This window comes from Ranitomeya variabilis, chromosome 5, assembly GCF_051348905.1.
Source record: "Ranitomeya variabilis isolate aRanVar5 chromosome 5, aRanVar5.hap1, whole genome shotgun sequence".
Classification (NCBI taxonomy): Eukaryota; Metazoa; Chordata; class Amphibia; order Anura; family Dendrobatidae; genus Ranitomeya; species Ranitomeya variabilis.
Window position 1 is genome coordinate 264815685 of NC_135236.1, and position 24799 is coordinate 264840483.

At 42.9% G+C, this 24799-nt stretch overlaps 1 protein-coding gene across 1 annotated transcript in view; it reads left to right on the forward strand.

Annotated features, from left to right (window-relative positions):
* Window positions 1-19119, forward strand: part of IREB2 (iron responsive element binding protein 2) — a 126159-nt gene extending 107040 nt beyond the window's left edge. Inside the window, exons 21-23 of the mRNA XM_077264216.1 lie at window positions 6195-6317; window positions 7166-7351; window positions 18514-19119. Of these exons, the coding sequence (XP_077120331.1) occupies window positions 6195-6317; window positions 7166-7351; window positions 18514-18624 (420 nt within the window). The 3' untranslated portion in view covers window positions 18625-19119. The remainder of the gene's footprint in view (window positions 1-6194; window positions 6318-7165; window positions 7352-18513) is intronic.
* Window positions 19120-24799: the final 5680 nt, after the last annotated feature.

Sequence of the window (24799 nt, forward strand, 5' to 3'; positions counted from 1 at the left end):
AAGTACTAAATATTTCTTCTGGTTTCTGGAACACCTGACATTCTTGGATGCTCAATCTACACTTTATAGCATAGAATTGGGTAGATATTTTTAACCATTAGGTCATCATTGACACTAGATGGGTTTCTTATGGTCCAGATCTTGCCCTTGGGTGGGCCTTACTTGAATGGAAAATGTCAACAATATTGGGTCTGATGTTGCGTAATATTTAAAGCAGGTACAGTTGCTAGGCCCACCGACCAATTGCGACCCTAGTCAAGGCCTTATTAAGGTTACCAGGTTCTTTTACTCACATGACTTCTGCTTCCATTAACATGCTAAGGCCACGTTCACACTTTGCGGCGTCCCTCTGCGGGTTCTCCCGCAGCGGAATTGATAAATCTGCAGGGCAAAACCGCTGCGGTTATCCCTGCAGATTTATCGTGGTTTGTTTTGCGATTTCCGCTGCGGGATTACTCCTATACTATTGATGCTGCATATGCAGCAATATGCAGCATCAATAGTAATGTTAAAAATAATAAAAATTGCTTATACTCACCCTCCGATGTCCGGATCTCCTCGGCGCTGCACGCGGCGCTCCGGTTCCAAAGATGCTGTGCCGAGAAGGACCTTCGTGACGTCACGGTCATGTGACCCGGGCGTCATAACGGTCATGTCACCGCAGGTCCTGTTCGCACAGCAACTCTGACCAGCCGGCCGCGTGCAGCGCTGAGAGGTGAGTATAACATGATTTTTTATTTTTATTCTTTTTTTTTTTACCCCAAATATGGTTCCCAGGGCCTGGAGGAGAGTCTCCTCTCCTCCACCCCGGGTACCACCCGCACATTAACCGCTTACTTCCCGCAACGTGGGCACAGCCCCATGCGGGAAGTAAGCGGTTCAATGCATTCCTATGGGTGCAGAATCGCAGCGATTCTGCACAAAGAAGTGACATGCTGCGGGTTTTAAACCGCTGCGTTTCTGCGCGGTTTTTCCCGCAGCATGTGCACAGCGGTTTGCGGTTTCCATAGGGTTTACATGTAAATGGAAATGCTATGGAAACTGCTGCGGACCCGCAGCATCAAAATCGCCGCGGTTCCACGGTAAAAACCGCAAAGTGTGAACATGGCCTTAGTCTTAGTACCAGTTCCTATATACTTAAGTTGTTACGTGATGCTACAAGTACAGAATATCTAATTAAATCCGAGGAAGATAGCCAATTGTACACGTAAGTAAAGTCTTCTTGGAAACCACATTGAAGGAGGAAGTGGGCTTTTTCTTTTTATTTTGTGCTCTTAGCTTCCTGTTAAGTGATGGGGGCAGATTCAACTCACGTGCTGTCAGGGTTTCAGGAAAATCAAATTACCAGTAAGTAATTATCATTTTCACTGATGTGTAAAGTGAAGATTCCTCCATAATTTCATTAGTAGTTTTTCTAATACTGGGCTTATACAGTAGTGTTCAAAATAATAGCAGTCCAGTATGACTAACAAGATTAATCACTGTTTTTGGTATAAATTATATTACCACATGTCAAACAATTTACCACTTAGTGCAGTAGATTCTAAGAAAACAGTTCGCTTTCATGATCTGCATGTTTGAGTCTGTGTATTAGAATAATTAATTGAAAGGGGGGTGTTCAAAATAATAGCAGTGGGGAGATCAATTAGTGAGGTCAATCATTCTGTGAAGAAACAGGTGTGAATCAGGTGGCCCTTATGTAAGGCCGGCCTCACACTTGGCGTAAGACAATACGCCACGTATTATACGTCCGTACTACGGCCGTAATACGGAGAAATGTTCCAAAAATATTGATCCGTAGTCAGGGTGTGTCAGCGTATTTTGCGCATGGCATCCTCCGTATGGCATCCGTACTGCGAGATTTTCGCGCAGGCTTGCAAAACCGACATCTAATGGATTTATGTGCTCAAATGTTAGGGAAAACATATATACAGTGTGTGTGTGTATATGTATATATATATATAATTTATATTCTGTATTTAGATTTCATTCAGCGCGATATCTGTGAAAAGTCAATTGCCGGCTTTTCATTTCTCCTGCACAAACCCGACAGGATATGAGACATGGTTTACATACAGTAAACCATCTCATATCCCCTTTTTTTGCATATTCCACACTACTAATGTTAGTAGTGTGTATGTGCAAAATTTCAGCGCTGTAGCTGCTGAAATAAAGGGTTAAATGGCGGAAAAAATTGGCGTGGGCTCCCGCGCAATTTTCTCCACCAGAATGGTAAAGCCAGTGACTGAGGGCAGATATTAATAGCCAGGAGAGGGTCCATGGTTATTGGCCCCCCCCTGGCTACAAACATCTGCCCCCAGCCACCCCAGAAAAGGCACATCTGGAAGATGCGCCTATTCTGGCACTTGGCCACTCTCTTCCCACTCCCTGTAGCGGTGGGATATGGGGTAATGAAGGGTTAATGCCACCTTGCTATTGGAAGGTGACATTAAGCCAGATTAATAATGGAGAGGCGTCAATTATGTCACCTATCCATTATTAATCCAATTGTTGGAAAGGGTTAAAAAACACACACACATGATTTAAAAGTAGTTTAATGAAATAAACACAGCGGTTGTTGTAATAATTTATTGTTCTCTCAATCCATCAGGAACACCCTCGCTTGGAAAAATAATAAACGCACAAGATACATACCTTCTGGTGAACCGTCTCGTCCCACGATGTAATCCATCTGAAGGGGTTAACTAATATTACAGGCAGGAGCCCTGCTAAATGCAGCTGTGCTCCGTGCCTGTAATCCCCGGCGAATGAAGGAAATGTAGGTCAATGACCTACATTTCCTTCAGTCGCGGTGATGCGCCCCCTGGTGGATGTCCTCATATGACCTGGAGCGTGGGAAAAAGTTCCCAGGCTGCAGTTCATGAGAACATCCACCAGAGGGCGCCTCACCGCGACTCAATGCAAGTACAGATCCTGCTTTCCTTTCAGCACCCGGGGATTACAGGTACGAGCGAGTGGTTTATCGCAGCTCGTGCCTGTAATATTAGTTAACCCCTTCAGATGGATTACTTCGTGGGACGTGACGGTTCACCAGAAGGTATGTATCTTGTGCGTTTATTATTTTTCCAAGCGAGGGTGTTCCTGATGGATTGAGAGAACAATAAATTATTACAACAACCGCTGTGTTTATTTCATTAAACTACTTTTAAATCATGTGTGTGTGTTTTTTAACCCTTTCCAACAATTGGATTAATAATGGATAGGTGTCATAATTGACGCCTCTCCATTATTAATCTGGCTTAATGTCACCTTCCAATAGCAAGGTGGCATTAACCCTTCATTACCCCATATCCCACCGCTACAGGGAGTGGGAAGAGAGTGGCCAAGTGCCAGAATAGGCGCATCTTCCAGATGTGCCTTTTCCGGGGTGGCTGGGGGCAGATGTTTTTAGCCACGGGGGGGGGCCAATAACCGTGGACCCTCTCCTGGCTATTTAATATCTGCCGTCAGTCACTGGCTTTACCATTCTGGCGGAGAAAATTGCGCGGGAGCCCACGCCAATTTTTTCCGCCATTTAACCCTTTATTTCAGCAGCTACAGCGCTGAAATTTTGCACATACACACTACTAACATTAGTAGTGTGGAATATGCAAAAAAAAGGGGATATGAGATGGTTTACTGTATGTAACCATGTCTCATATCCTGTCGGGTTTGTGCAGGAGAAATGAAAAGCCGGCAATTGAATTACCGACTTTTCACTAGCAGCGCTGCGTATTTCTCGCAAGTCACACTGCAGGTCTGTGTGGAATCCGTATTTTTCTCGCCCCCATAGACTTTCATTAGCGATTTTTTTTTTTTGCGCAATACGCTGACAAACGCAGCATGCTGCGATTTTGTACGGCTGTAGAAAGCCATATAATACTGAACCGTAATATACGGCTAATAGGAGCAGCCCCATTGAGAATAATTGTGCCGTTTATTTTGCGAGTTTTACGGACGTAATTTCTGCGCTCTTACGTCCGTAAAACTCGCTAGTGTGAGGCCGGCCTAAGGGTGAAGCCAGGACATGTTGTACATGCATTTCTCCTTGGAAGCCTGAGAAATATGGGTCGTTCGACTGTTCAGAACCGTGTACTTTGATTAAAAAGTTGATTGGAGAGGGTAAAACTTATAAAGGAGTGCAGACAATGATAGGCTGTTCAGCTAAAATGATCTCCAATGCTTTAAAATGGAAAGCCAAACCAGAGAGATATTCAAGTAAACGGAAGACTACCATTCAAAAGGATGGCAGAATAACCAGAATGGCAAAGGCTCAGCCAATGATTGGCTCCAAGACAATGAGATGATCAAAGACAGTCTCAAATTACCTGTGAGTACTGTGACAGTTGGAAGACGCCTGTGTGAAGCTAATCTCTTAGCAAGAAGTCCCCGTAAAGTCCCACAGTTTAAAAAAAAAAAAAAAAAAAATCTACTGAAGCGGGTACAATTTGCCAAAGAACACATCATCTGGCCTTAAAGAGAAATGGAGAAACATTTTTTGTGGTCTGATGAAAATAAAATTGTTCTGTTTGGGTCCAAGGGCTGCAAACAGTTTGTCAGACCGACCCCCAAACTCTGCATTAAGCCACAGTACACTCTGAAGACAGTGAAGCATGGTGGTGTAAGCAGCATGATATGGGCATGTTTCTCTTACTATGGCGCCGGACTTATTTACCACATACCAGGAAGCATTGACTAGTTTGCATATATTAACATACTTGAAGAGGTCATGTTGCCCAAAGGTACCTTCACACTAAGCGACTTTGCAGCGAGAACGACGACGATCCATGACGTTGCAGCGTCCTGGATAGCGATCTCGTTGTGTTTGACACGCAGCAGCGATCTGGATCCCGCTGTGATATCGCTGGTCGGAGCTAGAAGTCCAGAACTTTATTTTGTCGCTGATCACCCGCTGTCATCGCTGGATCGGCGTGTGTGACGCCGATCCATCGATGTGTTCACTTGTAACCAGGGTAAATATCGGGTTACTAAGCGCGGCCCTGCACTTAGTAACCTGATGTTTACCCTGGTTACCCGGGTGCTACAGGGGGACTTCGGCATCGTTGAAGACAGTTTCAACGATGCCGAAGTCGTTCCCTTGATCGTTGGTCGCTGGAGAGAGCTGTCTGTGTGACAGCTCCCCAGCGACCACACAAGGACTTACCAACGATCACGGCCAGGTCGTATCGCTGGTCGTGATCGTTGGTAAGTCGTTTAGTGTAACGGTACCTTTACGCTGAAGAGGATATGCCCTTGAAATGGGTCTTTCAGCAAGACAACGACCCTAAACTCACTAGTAGACGAGCAAATTCTTGGTTCCAGTCCAACAAAATTGAGGATATGGAGTGGCCAATCCCCGGACCTTAATCCGATAGAACAATTGTAGGGTGACATTTAAAAATGCCTTTTCTGAAGCAAAGCCAACAAATGCCAAAAAATTGTGGGATGTAGTCCAAGCATCCTGGGCTGGAATAACAGGTGACAGGGGCCAGAAGCTGGTTGGTTCTATGCAACATAGATGTGAAGCAGTTCTAAGAAACTGTAGGTATACAACTAAATATTAGGTTAGTGATTCACAGGAATGCTAAATCCACAAAAAATATAGTTTATATTGTGAGTTTGTAAAGGTAAATACATGCAATTTTTTTTGTTTTGTTTTTTAGAACATCCCAATGTTCATTTTTTTTTCTGTAAAGTACCGTAGTTGAAAATTATGTACAATTCTCTTCATGTTTTGAATTCGAAAACAGTGTGCAGTGTTCTCAATGCATTGAAATAAAAACTAGTATAAAGATTTTTGTGATTAACTCCTGTTTATGAACACACTATGATTTTGAACACTACTGTACATAATATGGTGACTGCGTGTTTCCCCCAGTAGAGGGAACATGGACGCTTACATCATATTAGTCATGGAGTTCAGTGAATGGCAATATTCTGTTCGAAGTGTATGAGTGTCGAGAGGACTTGGGGGGGGGGGGGGGGGGGGGATCTTGAAAGTGCCTACAGAATTGTGGACTTGAACTGGACCACATTTATCCTTGTCTTGAAGGAGATTGATGTGGAGATTTCTGACTGTCCCCTACTATGAAATTTTCCCCCAGCTAGATGAAACCTGTAAAATCAGGATCTGCTTTCTAAAGACTCTGAGCTCATTGGGAATTAAGCTTGTTCGTTGTTTTTTTTTCCCTTAGATGGATGTATTTGAAGCAGCAGACATGTATCAGAAAGCTGATATCCCACTGATTATTTTAGCTGGGAAAAAATATGGATCAGGTAACTCAAGAGACTGGGCAGCCAAGGGACCTTTACTGCTGGTATGTTTTTGCTCCTCTATACTTTTAAATATCCTCACTTTCTATATTGCCAAGACTAGTATTTAATGTGTGAATCTAGAATATTCTAGGTATAGTCTGAAGTTGCAACTTATTTATTTTAACTTGTTTATTAAGGTTGAATCAGGGAAATTTCAACCATCTCAGGGATACAGACTCTTATTAGGGTTCTCAGTGACAACAGTGCATAGGCTAATTATTGGGGAAGGGGTGGCAGAAAGTAAAAAGTGGAAATATTGTATTTCTTTTCTTTAGGACAAATAACTCAGTTTAGTTATGCAATAGCCTAAAACACAGATATATAAATACAATACAACCCTGTGCCCACTAAGGCTGTGGTGGCAAACAAGTTGTAAATCACATTTAATGTGTGGTGATAAATCTGTGAACCAGGAAAACCCCAGGTATGCAGGTCAGGTGCAAATTCATGTTGACAATATGTCCTCATGTTTCTGTATTGTCTGATATATCAAAAATGCTCTTGAACTGCAGAATATCTTGCATTTTAGACATGGCTTTAGAAGAGGTGATTGCCCTTGACTTACCCTGGATAGCTATTGTCCACTATGCAGCTGATATAAAGTGGGACACCAGTTTACTATATTTTAGAGGAGACCTAGTAGGTGTGCGTCTAAGGCAAAATAAGGACATGCACAAATGTTTTGTAAAAGTTTGGAGATATTTTGTATTTGTTTTCTCACCAGCTGTGGGAAAGTTGAAGAAATAAATGGCGGCAATGGATTTGCTGAAAATGTTTGAACATTTTCTGTGAATTTACTTTCATACTCTCCATAAACCTTCATCATTCTTTCATGACTGTCTGCCAACAGGGTGTCCGAGCTGTGATAGCTGAAAGTTATGAGAATATTCATAAGGATCAGTTAGTGGGAATTGGAATCGCACCTCTTCAGTTTCTTCCTGGAGAAAATGCAGAAACTCTTGGCCTTTCTGGAAAAGAGCAGTATTCTATATCTATTCCTGCCAAACTAGTACCTGGAGAAAGTCTGAAAGTCAAGGTAGGATTTAGCTGTACATTGCATGCTGGTTATTGTACAATTCGCTAACATTGTGCTTAAGCTGGGCAACGTTATGGCTCCAAAATAAATATATTCCATTTGTATAGTTTGTGTTAAAAATATTGCTTTAAAGGGGTATTCCCACAAACAAATTTAATTTTAAAGTTTATTTTAATTAATACATCTTGGAATAATACTTTCCGCAATTGGATGCGTTTAAATAAAATGTTCCTGTGCTTATAAAATCCTATGAATGTGCCCCTACTGTGTAATGGATGTGTCTGACCGTGACCGTACAGGGACATGGTCTGATCATACCACAGCTCCTGAGCAGGGGGAGAGAAAAAGAGAATATACCGATGGCACAGCATCGGATCACAGCTGATTTCTTTTTGTGAGATAAAGCATTTCCCTGTCTGTTTTTAAAAAATGTTTTACCTCCAAAGAATGAATTTATTTGCAATGCTGTGCTGTAATGTCATTAAGCTCTCTTGCTTCCTCCCCTGCCCAGGAGCTGTGGTATGATCCTTGCATGATCAGACACAGCCATTACACAGTACACAGCAGGGGCACATTTATAAGATTATCTCAGCACAGGAACATTTTATTTAAATACATCCAATTGTAGAAATTATTATTCCAAGATCTATTGATTAAAATGAACTTTGTTCATGTGAAAACCCCTTTAACCCCGAAGCTGGTTTGCACGTTAATGACCAGGCCAATTTTTACAATTCAGACCACTGTCTTTTTATGTGGTTATAACTCTAGAACGCTTCAATGGATACCAGTGATTCTTAGACTGTTTTTTTCTAGACATATTGTACTTCATGATGGTGGTAACATTTCTTTGATATGACTAGTGTTTATTTGTGAAAAAAATGGAAATTTGGTGAAAATTTTGCAATTTTCCAACTTTGAATTGTCATGCCTTTAAATCACAGATGTATCACACAAAATAGTTAATAAATAATATTTCCCACATGTCTACTTTACATCAGCACAATTTTGGAAAAACACTTTTTTTTTTTTTTTGCTAGGAAGTTTTAAGGGTTAAAAGTTGACCAGCGATTTCTCATTTTTACAACAAAAATTGCAAAACCATTTTTTAGGGACCACATCACATTTCAAGTCACTTTGAGGGGTCTGTATGATAGAAGATACCTAAGTGACACATTCTAAAAACTGCATCACTCAAGGTGTTTAGAACCACAGTCAATAAGTTGATTAACCCTTCAGGTGCTACACATTTTTAAAATGTGTAAAAAAAAAAAAAATTACTTCAGATAAAATGGACCCCAAAATTTGTTGTGTACTTTGATGTGCATGCCAAGACCCCATATGAGAGAGAAACCATGGTTTGGGTGCACGGCAGAGCTCAGAAGGGAAGGGGCACCATTTGACTTTTTGAATGCAAAATTTTCTTGAATAATTGCCGGATGCCATGTCACGTTTGGAGAGCCTCTGATGGGCCTAATCAGTGAAAATCCCCCACAACTGACACCATTTTGATCTAGACATGTCGTAAGCGCATTGAACCCTCAGGTGCTTAAAGGGAACCTGTCACCCCCAAAATCGAAGGTGAGCTAAGCCCACCAGCATCAGGGGCTTATCTACAGCATTCTGGAATGCGACGCCCATCGGACCCGGACCGCAGCAGAACCGCCCCTGGGTGAGTATAATCTAAGCTCTTTTTCTCATCTTTCAGGATACATCGGGGGCTCATCTACAGCATTACAAAATGCTGTAGATAAGCCCCTGATGCTGGTGGGCTTAGCTCACCTTCGATTTTGGGGGTGACAGGTTCCCTTTAACAGAAGTTAATAACGTTGAGCTGTAAAAATCAAATTTTCCCACAACTATGTTCTCCCCACAAAATTTTGCATTTTCATAAGGGTAGCAGGAGAAATTGCTGTGCAATTTCTCCTGAGTATGCCGATACCCCATCTGTGGGGGAATACTACTTTTGAGGCACACTGAAAAGCTCAGAAGGAAAGAGGCGCCAGATTAAACTGTTATGGTTGCATGTTTCCCACTGAGAGCCCATGAGGTGCCAAACAGACCCCCACCCCCATCCAAAAGTGACCCCATTTTACAAACTACACCTCTTAATGAATTAATCAAAGGGTGCCGTGATCATTTTGACACTACGGGTGTTTCCCAGAATTATATACCATTGGGCAGTGATGAAAAAATAACTACATTTTTACCAGCAAAATTTTGTTTTAACCCCAGATTTTACATTTCCACACAAGAAGTGAGTAATAATGGCAACAAAATATGTCCCACAATTTCTATTGAACGTAGCAATACCAGATATGTGGCTGTACAGTACTACTTAGCCATACGAAGACTCGGGATGAGCGCTATTTGCCTCCTGAAGCTGTTCCTAGAACAGTTTGCGGACTACATATACAGAGCCACTAATTGCTAGAAGAGCAGAATTTCCCCCTCAAGTGACCCCCTTTTGGAAACTATATAACGTATATACTCGAGTATAAGCCGACCCGAGTATAAGCCGACCCCCCCGCCCCCAATTTTGCCACAAAAAACTGGGAAAACTCAATGACTCGAGTATAAGCCTAGGGGGGAAAATGCAGCAGCTACCGGTAAATTTAAAAAATAAAAATAGGTACCAATAAAAGTAAAATTAATTGAGATATCAGTAGGTTGAGTGTTTTTGAATATCCATATTGAATCAGGAGCCCCATATAATGCTCCATACAGTTCATGATGGGCCCCATAAGATGCTCCATATTAAAATATGCCCCATATAATGCTGCACAAAGGTTAATAATGGCCCCATAAGATGCTCCTTATAGACATTTGCCCAATATAATGCTGCACAAATGTTGATTATGGCCCCATAAGATGCTCCATAAAGATATTTGCCCCATATAATGCTGCACAAACGTTGAATATGGCCCCATAAGATGCTCCATAGAGAGATTTGCCCCATATGCTGTTGCTGCGATTAAAGAAAAAAAAATGACATACTCACCTCTCGTCGCTTAGGCATCCGGCACTTGCAATACTCACTGGTCCTCGTTCCGGCGCTGCAGTGTCTTCCGCGTCCTCTGCACTAATGTTCAGGCAGAGGGCGCGGAGTAACCACGTCATCGCGCCTTCTGACCTGAGCGTCACTGCAGAGGATGCGGAAGACGGAGCGGCGCCCGGAACGCGGACAGGTGAATATCGCGCAGTGCTCCCCCTCCCCATTATACTCACCTGCTCCTGGCGCGGTCCCTGCATCTCCGGGCGCTGACAGCTTCTTCCAGCGTTGATCGGTCACCGTTACCGCTCATTGCAGTAATGATATGCGGCTCCACCCCTGAGAGTGGAGTCGGGTACATATTCATTACTGTAATGAGCGGTACCATGTGACCGTTCAACGCCGGAAGAAGCTGTCAGCGACTGGAGATGCAGAGACTGCGCCAGGAGCAGGTGAGTATGTCACAGCCGCCGCTCTCCCTCCCCCGCCGACCCCCCTGAGACAATGACTCGAGTATAAGCCAAGAGGGGCACTTTCAGCCTAAAAAAATGGGCTGAAAATCTCGGCTTATACTCTAGTGTATATGGTATACCCCCTGAGGAATTTATATACAGGTGTAGTGATGTTTTTGACTCAATGGGTATTTTCCAGAAACGAGCAGCAATGAATGTTACCGAGTGAAAATTGCAAACTGCCGCTATAGTGACCGTGCTGGACAAACTTCTGGAGGCATGCACCTGTAAGTTAGGTGGGCTCTCATCGCTTCAGATATGCATTACAAATGTGGACGCAATATGTGGCTTAAGTACAGGGTGGGGCTCAGAAGGGGGAGGCATTTGGATTTGAGCAGAGAATTTGATTATTTTTGGCGGGTGAGGAGCCATTTCGCTTTTCCAGAACCTTTTTGTGCTTTCAGTAACATGAAAGTTTGTTAACAGATGACAGACCTTAGTGAGGTCTTGCTTTTTTTGTGGATTGATTTTCAGCTTTTATTGGGAACTTTTTACATAATGTTTGGGATCACATTTATCCGGCGTTCTACTCTGAGCACTTACTTTGGGATTTCCTTCTAAGGCCGGCGTCACACTGGCGAGTTTTACGGACGTAAGAGCGCAGAAACTACGTCCGTAAAACTCGCATAACATACGGCACAATTATTCTCAATGGGGCTGCTCCTATTAGCCGTATATTACGGTTCAGTATTATACGGCTTTCTACGGCCGTACAAAATCGCAGCATGCTGCGTTTGTCAGCGTACTGCGCAAAAAAATCGCCAATGAAAGTCTATGGGGGCGAGAAAAATACGGATTCCACACGGACCAGCAGTGTGACTTGCGAGAAATACGCAGCGGTGTTAGTGAAAAGTCGGTAATTCAATTGCCGGCTTTTCATTTCTCCTGCACAAACCCGACAGGATATGAGACATGGTTACATACAGTAAACCATCTCATATCCCCTTTTTTTTTGCATATTCCACACTACTAATGTTAGTAGTGTGTATGTGCAAAATTTCAGCGCTGTAGCTGCTAAAATAAAGGGTTAAATGGCGGAAAAAATTGGCGTGGGCTCCCGCGCAATTTTCTCCGCCAGAGCGGTAAAGCCAGTGACTGAGGGCAGATATTAATAGCCAGGAGAGGGTCCATGGATATTGGCCCCCCCGTGGCTAAAAACATCTGCCCCCAGCCACCCCAGAAAAGGCACATCTGGAAGATGCGCCTATTCTGGCACTTGGCCACTCTCTTCCCACTCCCTGTAGCGGTGGGATATGGGGTAATGAAGGGTTAATGCCACCTTGCTATTGTAAGGTGACATTAAGCCAGATTAATAATGGAGAGGCGTCAATTATGACACCTATCCATTATTAATCCAATTGTAGGAAAGGGTTAAAAAACACACACACATGATTGAAAAGTATTTTAATGAAATAAACACAGCGGTTGTTGTAATAATTTATTGTTCTCTCAAATCCATTTGCAGTCCCTCGCTTGGCAACATAATAAACGCACAAGATACATACCTTCTGATGTACTGTCAGGTCCAACGATGTAATCCATCTGAAGGGGTTAACTAATATTACAGGCAGGAGCCCTGCTATAATGCAGCTGTGCTCCGTGCTTGTAATTCCCCTGCGAATGAATGAAATGTAGGTCATTGACCTACATTTCATTCATTCGCGGTGATGCGCCCTCTGGTGGATGTCCTCATATGACCTGGAGCGTGGGAAAAAGTTCCCAGGCTGCAGTTCATGAGAACATCCACCAGAGGGTGCCTCACCGCGAATGAATGAAATGTAGGTCAATGACCTACATTTCATTCATTCGCAGGGGAATTACAAGCACGGAGCACAGCTGCATTATAGCAGGGCTCCTGCCTGTAATATTAGTTAACCCCTTCAGATGGATTACATCGTTGGACCTGACAGTACATCAGAAGGTATGTATCTTGTGCGTTTATTATGTTGCCAAGCGAGGGACTGCAAATGGATTTGAGAGAACAATAAATTACAACAACCGCTGTGTTTATTTCATTAAAATACTTTTCAATCATGTGTGTGTGTTTTTTAACCCTTTCCTACAATTGAATTAATAATGGATAGGTGTCATAATTGACGCCTCTCCATTATTAATCTGGCTTAATGTCACCTTACAATAGCAAGGTGGCATTAACCCTTCATTACCCCATATCCCACCGCTACAGGGAGTGGGAAGAGAGTGGCCAAGTGCCAGAATAGGCGCATCTTCCAGATGTGCCTTTTCTGGGGTGGCTGGGGGCAGATGTTTTTAGCCACGGGGGGGCCAATATCCATGGACCCTCTCCTGGCTATTAATATCTGCCCTCAGTCACTGGCTTTACCGCTCTGGCGGAGAAAATTGCGCGGGAGCCCACGCCAATTTTTTCCGCCATTTAACCCTTTATTTTAGCAGCTACAGCGCTGAAATTTTGCACATACACACTACTAACATTAGTAGTGTGGAATATGCAAAAAAAAGGGGGATATGAGATGGTTTACTGTATGTAAACCATGTCTCATATCCTGTCGGGTTTGTGCAGGAGAAATGAAAAGCCGGCAATTGAATTACCGGCTGTTCACAGATATCGCGCTGATTGAAATCTAAATACAGAATATATATATATGTGTCACAATGACATATATATATATATATATATATATATATATATACTGTATATATGTTTTCCCGAACATTTGAGCACATAAATCCATTAGATGTCGGTTTTGCAAGCCTGCGCGAAAATCTCGCAGTACGGATGCCATACGGATTACATACGGAGGATGCCATGCGCAAAATACGCTGAAACACCCTGACTACGGATCACTATTTTGGGAACATTTCTCCGTATTACGGCCGTAGTACGGACGTATAATACGTGGCGTATTGTCTTACGCCAAGTGTGACGCCGGCCTAAATCTGAGTGATGTGATTCAGATGAAACCCCAAGGGATCCATTCACTATAATGAGGCAGCAGAGTTACTCTGGACTCAGTCTGGCCTCTGTTCAGCGGTGTCCTTTTCAGAAGGGCACAAAACTGTGGCCGACTGTACTTTTATGCAATCCTAAAAAGACGGACACCGCCATCTCAGATCAGACGGCATCCACAGTGCCTCAATCTGCCTCATTTCAGGGAAATTTTCTGCCAGAGGTTCCGTCTGAATCGTGTATTTCAGAGATTTACACGGAAACCCCGGTGTAAGTGCTCAGCACAAAGTGCAGGATGAATGTGCACTAAGCCTTACTGCGATGTTTGGGAGGCAGAATGGAAAAAAATTAACAGCAGCTGAAGAATTCGTTTGTTTTATTTTTTTTACGCTGTTCCTCTTGCAGTATAAGTGATTAGGCGACTTTATTCTTCGGGTCGGTGCAATTACAGCAATACCAGACTTATATCGGGTTTTTATGTTCGACTGCTGTCACACACTAAAAGACGCTTTTATTGCAAAAATTAGTTTTTGCATCACCACATTTTGAGACCTATAGTTTTTCCGTATTTTGGCCCACAGAGTCATGTAAGGGCTTGTTTTTTTGCGGAACGAGTTGATGTTTTTATTGGTACCATTTTCAGGCACATGACTTTTTTTCCACTTTCTATTCCTATTTTTGGGAGGCAGAATGAACAAAAACCAGCAATTCAGGAATTTCTTCTTTTGGGGTGAGGAGGGTTAGGCCGTTCTGTGTGTGGTAAAATTGATAAGGCAGTTTTATTCTTCGGGTCAGTATGATTACAGCAATACCTCATTTATATAGTTTTTTGTGTTTTGGTGCTTTTACACGAAACTATTTTATAGAAAAAAGTTTTTTGCATTGCTTAATTCTGAGAGCTAAAACTTTTTTATTTTTTGACGCTGTATGGCGGCTTGTTTTTTTGCAGGACAAGATGACGTTTTCAGCGGTTCCATTTATATTTGAGTATATCCGTCTTTTTTTTTTTTATTGCGTTTTATTCCACTTTTTGTTTGGCCGTGTGAGGATAAAGCATTGGTTTTGCCTTTTTTTTATGGTGTTCACTAAAGGGGTTAACTAGTGGGATAGTTTTCTGGGTTGTTGCGGACAAGGCATTACCAAATATGTGTACTTTTATTGTTTATATTGCTTTCATACAAATACTTATTTATAGATGCCATATCTTTTGATTTTTTTTTTTATTTAATATTTTTACAGTTGTTAACTATTTTTTTTACTTTGTCCCACTATGGACGATCATTTTTTGCAGGCTGATTGCTTCTATAAGCATGGAGATGAAGCAGCATCCCCATGCTGTAGAAACTGTCAGCTCTGCACTGACAGTGACACTTGCTGATCATGCACTGCGCATGATCAGCAAGTTTCCCAGCTCTGGTGACCTGGATGTTGTCATGACCACATCTGGTTACCATGGCAACGATTGGGACCCCGCGTGTGACTGCTCCTGGCACTTAGTGCCGGGTGTCAGCTGTCAGAATCAGCTGACACCCGGTAACAATCGCCATTCAGTAATAATACGTCCCTGGTCAGATAGGCCCAGGTCACAGGGATGTGTTATTACGACAGATGTCAGAAAGGGGTTAAGTTATGTCTCAAAGACTAAAGGCATGTTCACATTTTGGTGCATACGTTACATAGTGTATTTGGTACATAAAATACATTGATTATTCTGGTACTGTAAAATGCAATAAGATTTCGGAAGTTTTATGCAAATCATGCAGGGGGGGGTTTAGTTTCCTGTGGGTAGCTGTGAGCCCAGTTGCATTTTTGCCAAGACGCAACATGTTAGTTCGTTCTTTAAAATTAATGGTGAGGGAAAACAAGTAAGAATGTTAAAAAAACAGATGTAAAAATGCACCAGAAACAAGTTGTTTTTTCCTGCTACCCCTTTGGGTTTTGGAACAGAAAAAAAATCTGCAAAAATGCAATACGTGAACATACTTGAACGCTGCAGTACAGCCAACTTCTGACTGTTGTTTGCTGTTCTTTTCTGATTTTTTGTAAGATGCAGTATTGTCAGAAACCTTGCATCGATCCTGATTTATTTTTTACATTTTTGAAATGGTTATAAAACAAACTACCGTATTTTTCAGACTATAAGACGCACCCAGGTTTTAGAGGTGGAAAATAGGGAAAAAAATATTTGAAGCAAAAAAGTGGTAAAATATTTAATAACATACTATTATATGTGGTGTTATTGTATATAATAGTATGTTATTATGTTGGAAGCTGCGGGTAGAAGATGGTGCTGCGGGACCAGTGTGGTGTCTGTAAAGTACTGTATTAAGACACTGGAGGGTGTGTATAAGAATGGGGGCACAGGCCTTATATTTAAAGCACTACGCCAGCACTGATAAATAACACTGGAGTGCTGCTTTAAGATCCCATGGACAACTATAACTCCCAGCATGTCCTGCAGATCCAATGGCATGCTGGGAGTTATAGTTCCACTACAGGCGTGGCAGAGTGCATTTTTGTGTTGTAATTAATAACCTTTTAATTCATTTTCACTTGTACAGGCTGTGCAGGTCCTGCAGCCAGCCAGCCATGCTGTGGTGAGGTAAAGAAGAGCTGGACCATGACCGCACAGAGCCCTCCCTCTTATTGCCTCTCTACAGGTCATAAGAGGAATCTTGCACATTCTAGTGCGGCATCTGAAGGTCTTGATGACATCAGGGAGGGAAGGCTCTGTGCTGTCATGTGATGCTCCAGCCCACCCTCTTCATGACCTCACACAGGTCCTATGCCTGAGCACTCCGCATTCAGCACGGGCTGTGCTGTCAGGTATGCGATCCCTCCTGCGGCACCTTGCTCCTGCCTCCTCCTTCACTGGACACACGATCTCTCCAGCCAGGAATCCGGCGCTGGGGAAACCATGTGGGTCCGCTGTTTAAGTGAAGGAATATTCATTTGCTGCTCGGCGCTGACAGGTGGGCGGGGAAGCGGCTAATGAATATTCCTTCACTTTAAGCATTGGGACCACGTGGTTTCCCAAGTGCCAGATTCCTGCAGCGGGGACATTTTCCTGCCTCCTGCGAGTGGGATCCCAGTGTGATCCCACTCGCCGCTGCCCCCTCCCCACATGTTACATCCGTACCATAAGACGCACCCCACATTTCCTCCCAAATTTGGAGGTAAAAAGTGCGTCTTATGATCTGAAAAATACGGTATATATTAATTTGGTATTACTGTATTCATACCCACAGAATAGAAATAACAAACCATTTTTATTGCACATTAAACAACACATTTCAAAATTGCAGGGTATTTTACGTTTCAGTTTCACCACAAACTATTTTTCCTTTCCTTTAAAAAACAAAACAAAAAATGTTGTCTTTTTAGAAGGCAGGAGTAGCAAAGACAAAGTAAAAAAAATGTATAGTGGTTGTGATAGGGGGAGTCTGTATGTTTGTTTTTTTCTTTCTTTCTTCCCACAAAATGATTGTGCAGTCCTTTGAGAGAGACTTTGAATTTTTTGTTCTTTTGATGAAAAAATGTGTTTAAATTTCTCCATTCTAGCCGGGATCCAAGAAGTATCGTTTCTCCTTGCGGAGAGTGACATGTTAAGCATGTCGAGATGAGGAGACTTAAAGCCGCAATGCTCCTCTGGGAAATGTGCAAATTGTCTCTTCAGAGAGGAAGAGAACTAAAACTCTAGTGCCACCTATTGGAAGTAGCAATCCTAAGGATTGCTACTTCCAATAGGTGGCACTAGAGTTCTAGTCCTCTTCCTCTCTGAAGAGATAATTTGCTCCATTCTAGCAAAATGCATCCTTGATAACCTTACTATGGCTTTCCTGCAGTAAATCTTTGTACATGTTCATTTTCTGGAATGATAATGATTGGATCAAGCTTGTTTAGATCCGATAATGATCAGACCCAATAAATCCTTTTAATTTTATCATTTAGGCAATGGTTCCATGGTGACATTGTTAATCATGTGATAGTTTTAGTTAAAGGGAATCTGCCACCACATTTGACCTATTGAAACTATTAATATGGGCATACAGGTTATAGACTGCCGAAAACAGTCCTCCCTGTGTGTCTCATATCGGCTGCCATATTGCTGAGAAATTCTCTTTTATCACTTTATATAAATGACCTCTTCCAGGCACTGGGCAGATAGTACTTGGAAGATAACTCTGCCTCTAGAGTTTTATATGTAAAGGGGAGTTACGAGTGTGATATGTAATGGTTACCAGTGTGATATGTAATGGCTGCTCTCCTGATCTCACAGCAGAACTGTGTGTGATTATAACACATCTGCCGGTTACTCTCAGCTCCAGCTTCCAGCTCACAGGCAGACAGGGCTGCAATATTGTTACAATACATCAGAGCTCAGAGAGAGGCAAAAAACGTGTTTTCAAGAAGACAAACTTCTCCTGTTCTGTTAGTTACTTGTCTCACTTGTAACTCCCCCTAATAAAATAATCTCTGGAGGCAGAGTAATCTTCCAGCCAGTGTCCTCCCCAAAGCCTGGAAGAGGTAATTTATATGAAGCGATAAATGATTTCTCAGTGATATGAGACACACAGGTAGGACTGTTTTCAAGATTCTATAGCCTGCATGCCCATATTAAGAAAATAAATGTGGTGACAGATTCCCTTTAAAATTGTAGTCTATAAGGAACTCAATGTCAGAAATTGTAAATTGGTCTCCTAAGTTTAATAATTTCATTTTTTTTTTCCAGACAAACACCGGAAAGATATTCCAAGTAATTGCAGCCTTTAACAATGAAGCAGAAGTCACATTTTACAAGCACGGAGGAATATTAAATTATGTGGCCCGGAAATATTTATAGTAATATCAGCAAAGAGAAAACCATGAACTCTCTCAGATTGTACAGATGCTTTTTGTGCTTGTACTTTTCTTGCCTCCTTAAAGACTCTGGTGGAAAAAAGTCACTGAAGCTTCTTCCAGCACTTTCAATATAAGACTGGTGCTATGGGCATGCCTTCCTTAGTCCTACCTAGGGACAACCAACAATCATCACATTTATTCCTACTTGCACATTCATTTGCAGGTGGACGTTTTGACTTATCCTGAAGCCTTGTGCACAATTTTGCTCTTTAAGTCACACAACTGCTTTTTTTGGACTTCCAGTAGCTGCAGTATTGAATGATCAATACCATTTTATTTAAAAAAACAAAAAGAAAATTAAATTAAAAATAAGAACCTATCTTTCCATTTGATGATCTCTGTATCCATCTTGTGTGGAAAAGAAGATGCTTGCGTTTGGTTGTGGTAACACCAGACTTATTAAATATGTTCTGAAATAAAGATGCCCAAATCCTTATCCTCGTTTTGTATATGTCAACTTACTGACATTTTAAAGTACGTTTTAGTAACGGTTTTAATGGTGAATAATACCCTATTAGATACTTTGGTTGTTTCTTCACACTCATTTGCCTGTTTTTCTTTTAACTTGAAGATTTAGTTGTCATGCACACAGTCTAGGAATGATTAATACTAGAGATGGGCAAACCTGAACAGTAAAGTTAAGCTTCCGTACTGAACACCTACTGTTGGGGCACAAACGCCCAACATGGACTTCACTAGAAAGTCTGTGTTATTGTCCGGGTTCGGACCCCCCCACCCGAACACCGGGTGTTTGTCGCGCTGACATGTGCATAACACTGCAGAAAACACTGCTTCTGATTGGCGTGAAAATCATTAGCACTGGTCGGAGCAACGGTTGCCATGCTGCATCAGCCCGCAGCTTTGATCAGAGGTAAAAAGTTTACCTCCGGTCACTGACAACGGCTGATGGGACTACTGCTCCCATCAGCCTACTTCAGCTGTTGTATTTTTGGTAACCAGCCAGGCAAAACTGACAGCGAGGTTGATTGTGTTGCATCCCGCAGCCAATGCTGACAACTATCAAGAATGGAGGGGTTCACACACTGTTTATCTCTAACGCTTCATTGGGGGACACAGGAACCATGTGTGTATGCTGCTGCCACTAGGAGGCTGACACTATGCACAAAAAGTTAGCTCCTCCTCTGCAGTGTACACCCCACCGACTGGCAATCATGAATTCCATTTAGCTTAGTGTCAGTAGGAGATGGACATGGGTCTTACCTTAAACCCATATCTACCTCAATGTGCGTCGTTTCTTTTTAGGTACCCAGAGGGATACAGTGTGAACAGTTACAACTGTACTCCCACAAAAGACTGAGTACGGCGTGTACTGCCACACCGTATCCTCATAGGTCTGGACGGCAGGCCCATGGACCCTAACACAGAAGCGTGTTCAGGAGATTTGGATGGTCCTAGCGGCTAGCCCCATCTCTCACCTAATCGCCCACCAGAGCCTGTTGGTTGGAGGAGACGAGGACGTCCATCAGACAGGTTTTCTTCAGGACGTCCCTACTTTTCCTGGATGATGAGGTATTCTCCTCTTTCCCAGGTGCATTTTTCCACAAGTCAAGTGCACAGATGAAGAAGGTGAGTATCTGCCCCCCCTCCGGAAGGCTATCTCTCAATCCCTCTCCTATGAAGGGTAGACATCACCCACTTAGCTGGGGGTCCAGGGCTCTTACCTCACCCTGGATCTCTTTGGGTTCCTCAGGTAGGGGGCGATCAGGTGCAGGGTGCAGTGTTTCCGAGACACTTCTTGCAGCTTCCGGCTCCTAATCTAGGCCCCGGCTTCTGTCGGGGCCTAGTCCGGAGTTCTTATTCCGCCCTGTCCTTTCTCTCGGGCGCGTCTCCAAGGACTCCCACACCGTTTCCCCCCCCGCGTTCTCTGGATTCTAATATAGGCTCCGGCTTCTGTTGGAGCCTAGTCCGGAGCGGTGACTCCGCCCTCCTCACGGGTGGGTGCGTCCTTCAGGCCTCTGCACCGCTCCCTCCTTTCTGACCGTCACCTGATGCTAATCTAGGCCCCGGCATCCGTCGGGGCCTAGTTCCGGTCTGGCTCCGCCCATCTTTTTCTCAATAGATTTATAAACACGGTCTTCAATTATAAGATCAGAATATATCCTCAATATACATAGAAAACAGCACCTCGCCAAAAAATGTGTACTTTAGGGAAAAAGAGGGTCCATTCAAAAGAAATTAAAATAATCAATATTTATTTATTCAAATTATTAAAACAAATATAAAAAATTCAAGCAGAACTAACATATAGTGGCACATACCAATCACAAAAATTATTACATAATTTCAAATATTATATATAATAAATCCAAGTGGACTTTGACTCACAAGGTTTAATGAAATATTTCCCTCAAAGTTTCTCATTTATGGCTGCCAGGGTATCGCCCATCATTACCATATTAAATGCACGTGCAAAACATTAATAGAGCTTTCCTATGCCTGACATTACATAAAGACCAGAGAGATTTTTTCTTTCAAGCACTAAAACAAAAAATGTGAGCAATAGAATGTACTACTTTCGAATACTCACATAGAGTGCCTGAGAGCCAAAGAAAAGGAGGTATAAAGATGCGGGTGCCACCACCCCGACGACGCCGTTTCGCCAAATGCTTCTTTTTGACTGAGTGCGAGTCAAAGTCCACTTGGATTTATTATATATAATATTTGAAATTATATAATAATTTTTTTGATTGGTATGTGCCACTGTTAGTTCTGCTTGAATTTTTTAAATTTGTTTTAATAATTTGAATAAATATTGATTATTTTAATTTCTTTTGAATGGACCCTCTTTTTCCCTAAAGTACACATTTTTGGGGGAGGTGCTGTTTTTCTCAATAGAGCAGACTTTTCTTCCACCTGTCCTCCTCCATCCCCTTCCGGATCGCGCGATGGAGAGGGAGACTCCCTGCCCATGATTCCTCCTGCCTTTAGCTCTGGTTTATTCAGCGCTTTCTTTTACACCCTGCGTCGCTCGATAGACTAAGCCCCCCTCAGAGAGCGGGCTTCTCTACATAGCAGCGCACGCTTCTTTGCCCTGAATCTGCTGCAGTCGCCATTTCCAGCATTTTTGGACCCGGTGGTCATTCTACTTCAGGACCTGTCCCATCTACCGATTTTCACAGCCTCTACTGCCGGAAGCTGACTTCAGGACATCTGCTGTGAGTAGCTCTGCTCTACAGACTGACGCTCTCCTCGGCTATTCTGTCCCCAACCTTCTGGCATCTTTCAGGGGTCTGTCTATCATGTCTAATTCTGAGGGACAACGTTTCTTTCCGCCTGCTTCCTCTGCTTTGGTCAAACACTTTGCATGTTCGTTTTGTAAATGCAGGCTTCCCTCAGGTCAGTCCTCTCCCCTCTGTCAGGACTGCAGCAACCCCACTGTACCCACCGCTCAGGAGCCGAGCCCCCTTCTGTCCCGGGTGATAGTGAGACCCCTATCCCAGGGTGGGCCTCCTCTCTCGCACAATCTGTTGCGGATCTCATCAGGGTATCAGACCCTGGTGTCTGTACTTGATAAGTTGCCCCTGCAGACTCCCGCGGTAGCCAGTGGGTCACAGGATGCCCCATCCGAGCCTGCCAAGATAAGCCACAAAAGATCTAGACAAGAACGCCGGTCTGAGTCCTCTTCCCATTCCATCTTGCCTCCCCGGTCCGTCTCAGTGATCCGTTTCTTTCCCATCCTCCTCTCCCGAGTCAGGCGAAGCTTTCTCGGACGTGCCTTCAGAGGATACTTTGGAGCTGGACTCGGACCAAATTGCTAGCATGAGAGATATAGTCCAGAGTCTCATTGGAGCAATCAATCAGACCTGTAGCATCAAAGATTCCGCTATGGAACCCGTGGATCAGGAAGTTTCATTCAGACATTCTAGACCTCCTTCCAGGGTCTTCGTTCCTCATTCCGAATTTGAGAAGCTTTTGGCCAGAGAGAGAATCCGATCAGATGTTTTCAAAGAGGAAAACGCCTTGGTGTATTATATCCCTTCTCTCCGGAACTCACCGCCAACTGGACTGCTCCCTCAGTGGACCCACCAGTTTGTAGACTATCTACCAACACGGTCCTTCCTATTTCAGGTGCAGCATCTCTGAAGGATTCTTATGATAGAATTATAGAATCCTTTGCGAAGTCAGCCTTCGAAGCAGCTGCGTCTACCCTGTGTCTGGCCTTCGCTTCCACTTGGGTTTCAAAGTCTGTAGCCAAATGGGCCAAACAACACCAGGGCATTCTGGCTGGGGCTCAACCACAACAGCTGGTGGAGCTGGCCGACCAGATTTCTCACGCAGGTGAATATTTGGTTTCTGCCTCCCTGGATGCCGCATCTTGCGCAGCTCAGGCGTCCAGCAACGTTGTTGCCATCTGGCGGACCGTCTAGCTTAACCCCTTCACGACCTTGCCCTTTTCTGTTTTTGCGTTCTCGTTTTTAGCTCCCCTCCTTCCCAGAGCCATCATTTTTTTATTTTTCCATCAATATGGCCATGTGAGGGCTTATTTTTTGCGGGATAAGTTGCACTTTTCAACGACATCATTGGTTTTAGCATGTCGTGTACTAGAAAACGGGAAAGAAATTCCAAGTGCGGTGAAATTGCAAAAAAAGTACAATCCCACACTTTTTTTTTTTTTTTGTTTGGCTTTTTTGCTAGGTTCACTAAATGCTAAAACTGACCTACCATTTTGATTCTCCAGGTCATTAAGAGTTCATAGACACCAAACATGACTAGGTAACGTATTATCTAAGTGGTAAAAAAAAATTCCAAACTTTGCTTAAAAAAAAAAAAAAAAATTGTGCAATTTTCCGTTACCCATAGCGTCTCCATTTTTTGTGAACTGGGGTCAGGTGAGGGCTTATTTTTTGCTTGCCGAGCTGGCGTTTTAATACCATTTTGGTGCAGATACGTTCTTTTGATTGCCCGTTATTACATTTTAATGCAATGCCGTGGCGACCAAAAAAAGTAATTCTAGCGTTTCTAATTTTTTTCTCGCTACGCCGTTTAGCGATCAGGTTAATGCTTTTTTTTATTGATCAGGCGATTCTGCTGCTACAGTCATGCCCCACGATGTAAATCCATCAGAAGGGGTTAAATAATTTTACAACCAGGAGCTCTGCTAATGCAGCTGTGCCCCGGACTGTAAAAACTGGGAAATGAATGGAAAGCAGGGGAATGTAGCTACCTAGACTTGCGGTGCTGCGCCCCCTGCTGGCATAACCTCAAAACCATCAAAAATATTCTCAAAATTTCCCACGCTCGAGTCAATATCATTTCCCAGTTTTTACAGTCAGGAGCACAGCTACATTAGCAGAGCTCCTGGTTGTAAAATTATTTAACCCCTTCTGATGGATTTACAGCGTGGGACATGACTGTAGCGACGGAGAGGTATGGGATATTGTTTGCTTTTTTACCTTTTTTTTCAGAAGACCGTGGCCGTCATTTGGATTGAGCGTATAATAAAGCGTTTACAACCCCATGTCTTTATTTCATTAAAATACTTTTTTCCTAATGTGTTTTTTTTAACCCTTTAATACTATTGGTTTAATAATGGATAAGTGTCTTATTGACTCCTCTCCATTATTAACTAGTCACCTTACAATAGCAAGGTGACATTAACCCCTTATTACCCCATATCCCACCTCTACAGAGGAATGGGAATAGAGAGAGGAAAAGTGCCGGAAAAGGCGAATCTTACAGATGCGCCTTTTCTGGGGTGGCTGGGGGCAGATGTTTTTAGCCGGGGGGGGGGGGGGGGCAATAACCATGGCCCCTCTCTAGGCTATTAATATCTGCCCTCAGTCGCTGGCTTTCCCACTCTGGCGGAGAAAATTGCGCGGGAGCCCATGCCAGTTTTTTCCGTGAATAAACTCTATATCTATACTATGTGTATATATATATTTACTATGTGTATGTATATATATATATATATATATATATATATATATATTTATTCTAACCTGTCTGTGTGTTTTTACTGTACTCCGCACTGAATTACCGGCTTTTCAAAGAACACCAATGCTTAAAAATCAGACAGCACTCGCATGGTGCGAGTGCTGTGCGATTTTTTTTTTTTTTTCTTTTTTTTTCTCTCACCCATTGACTTGCATTGGCGA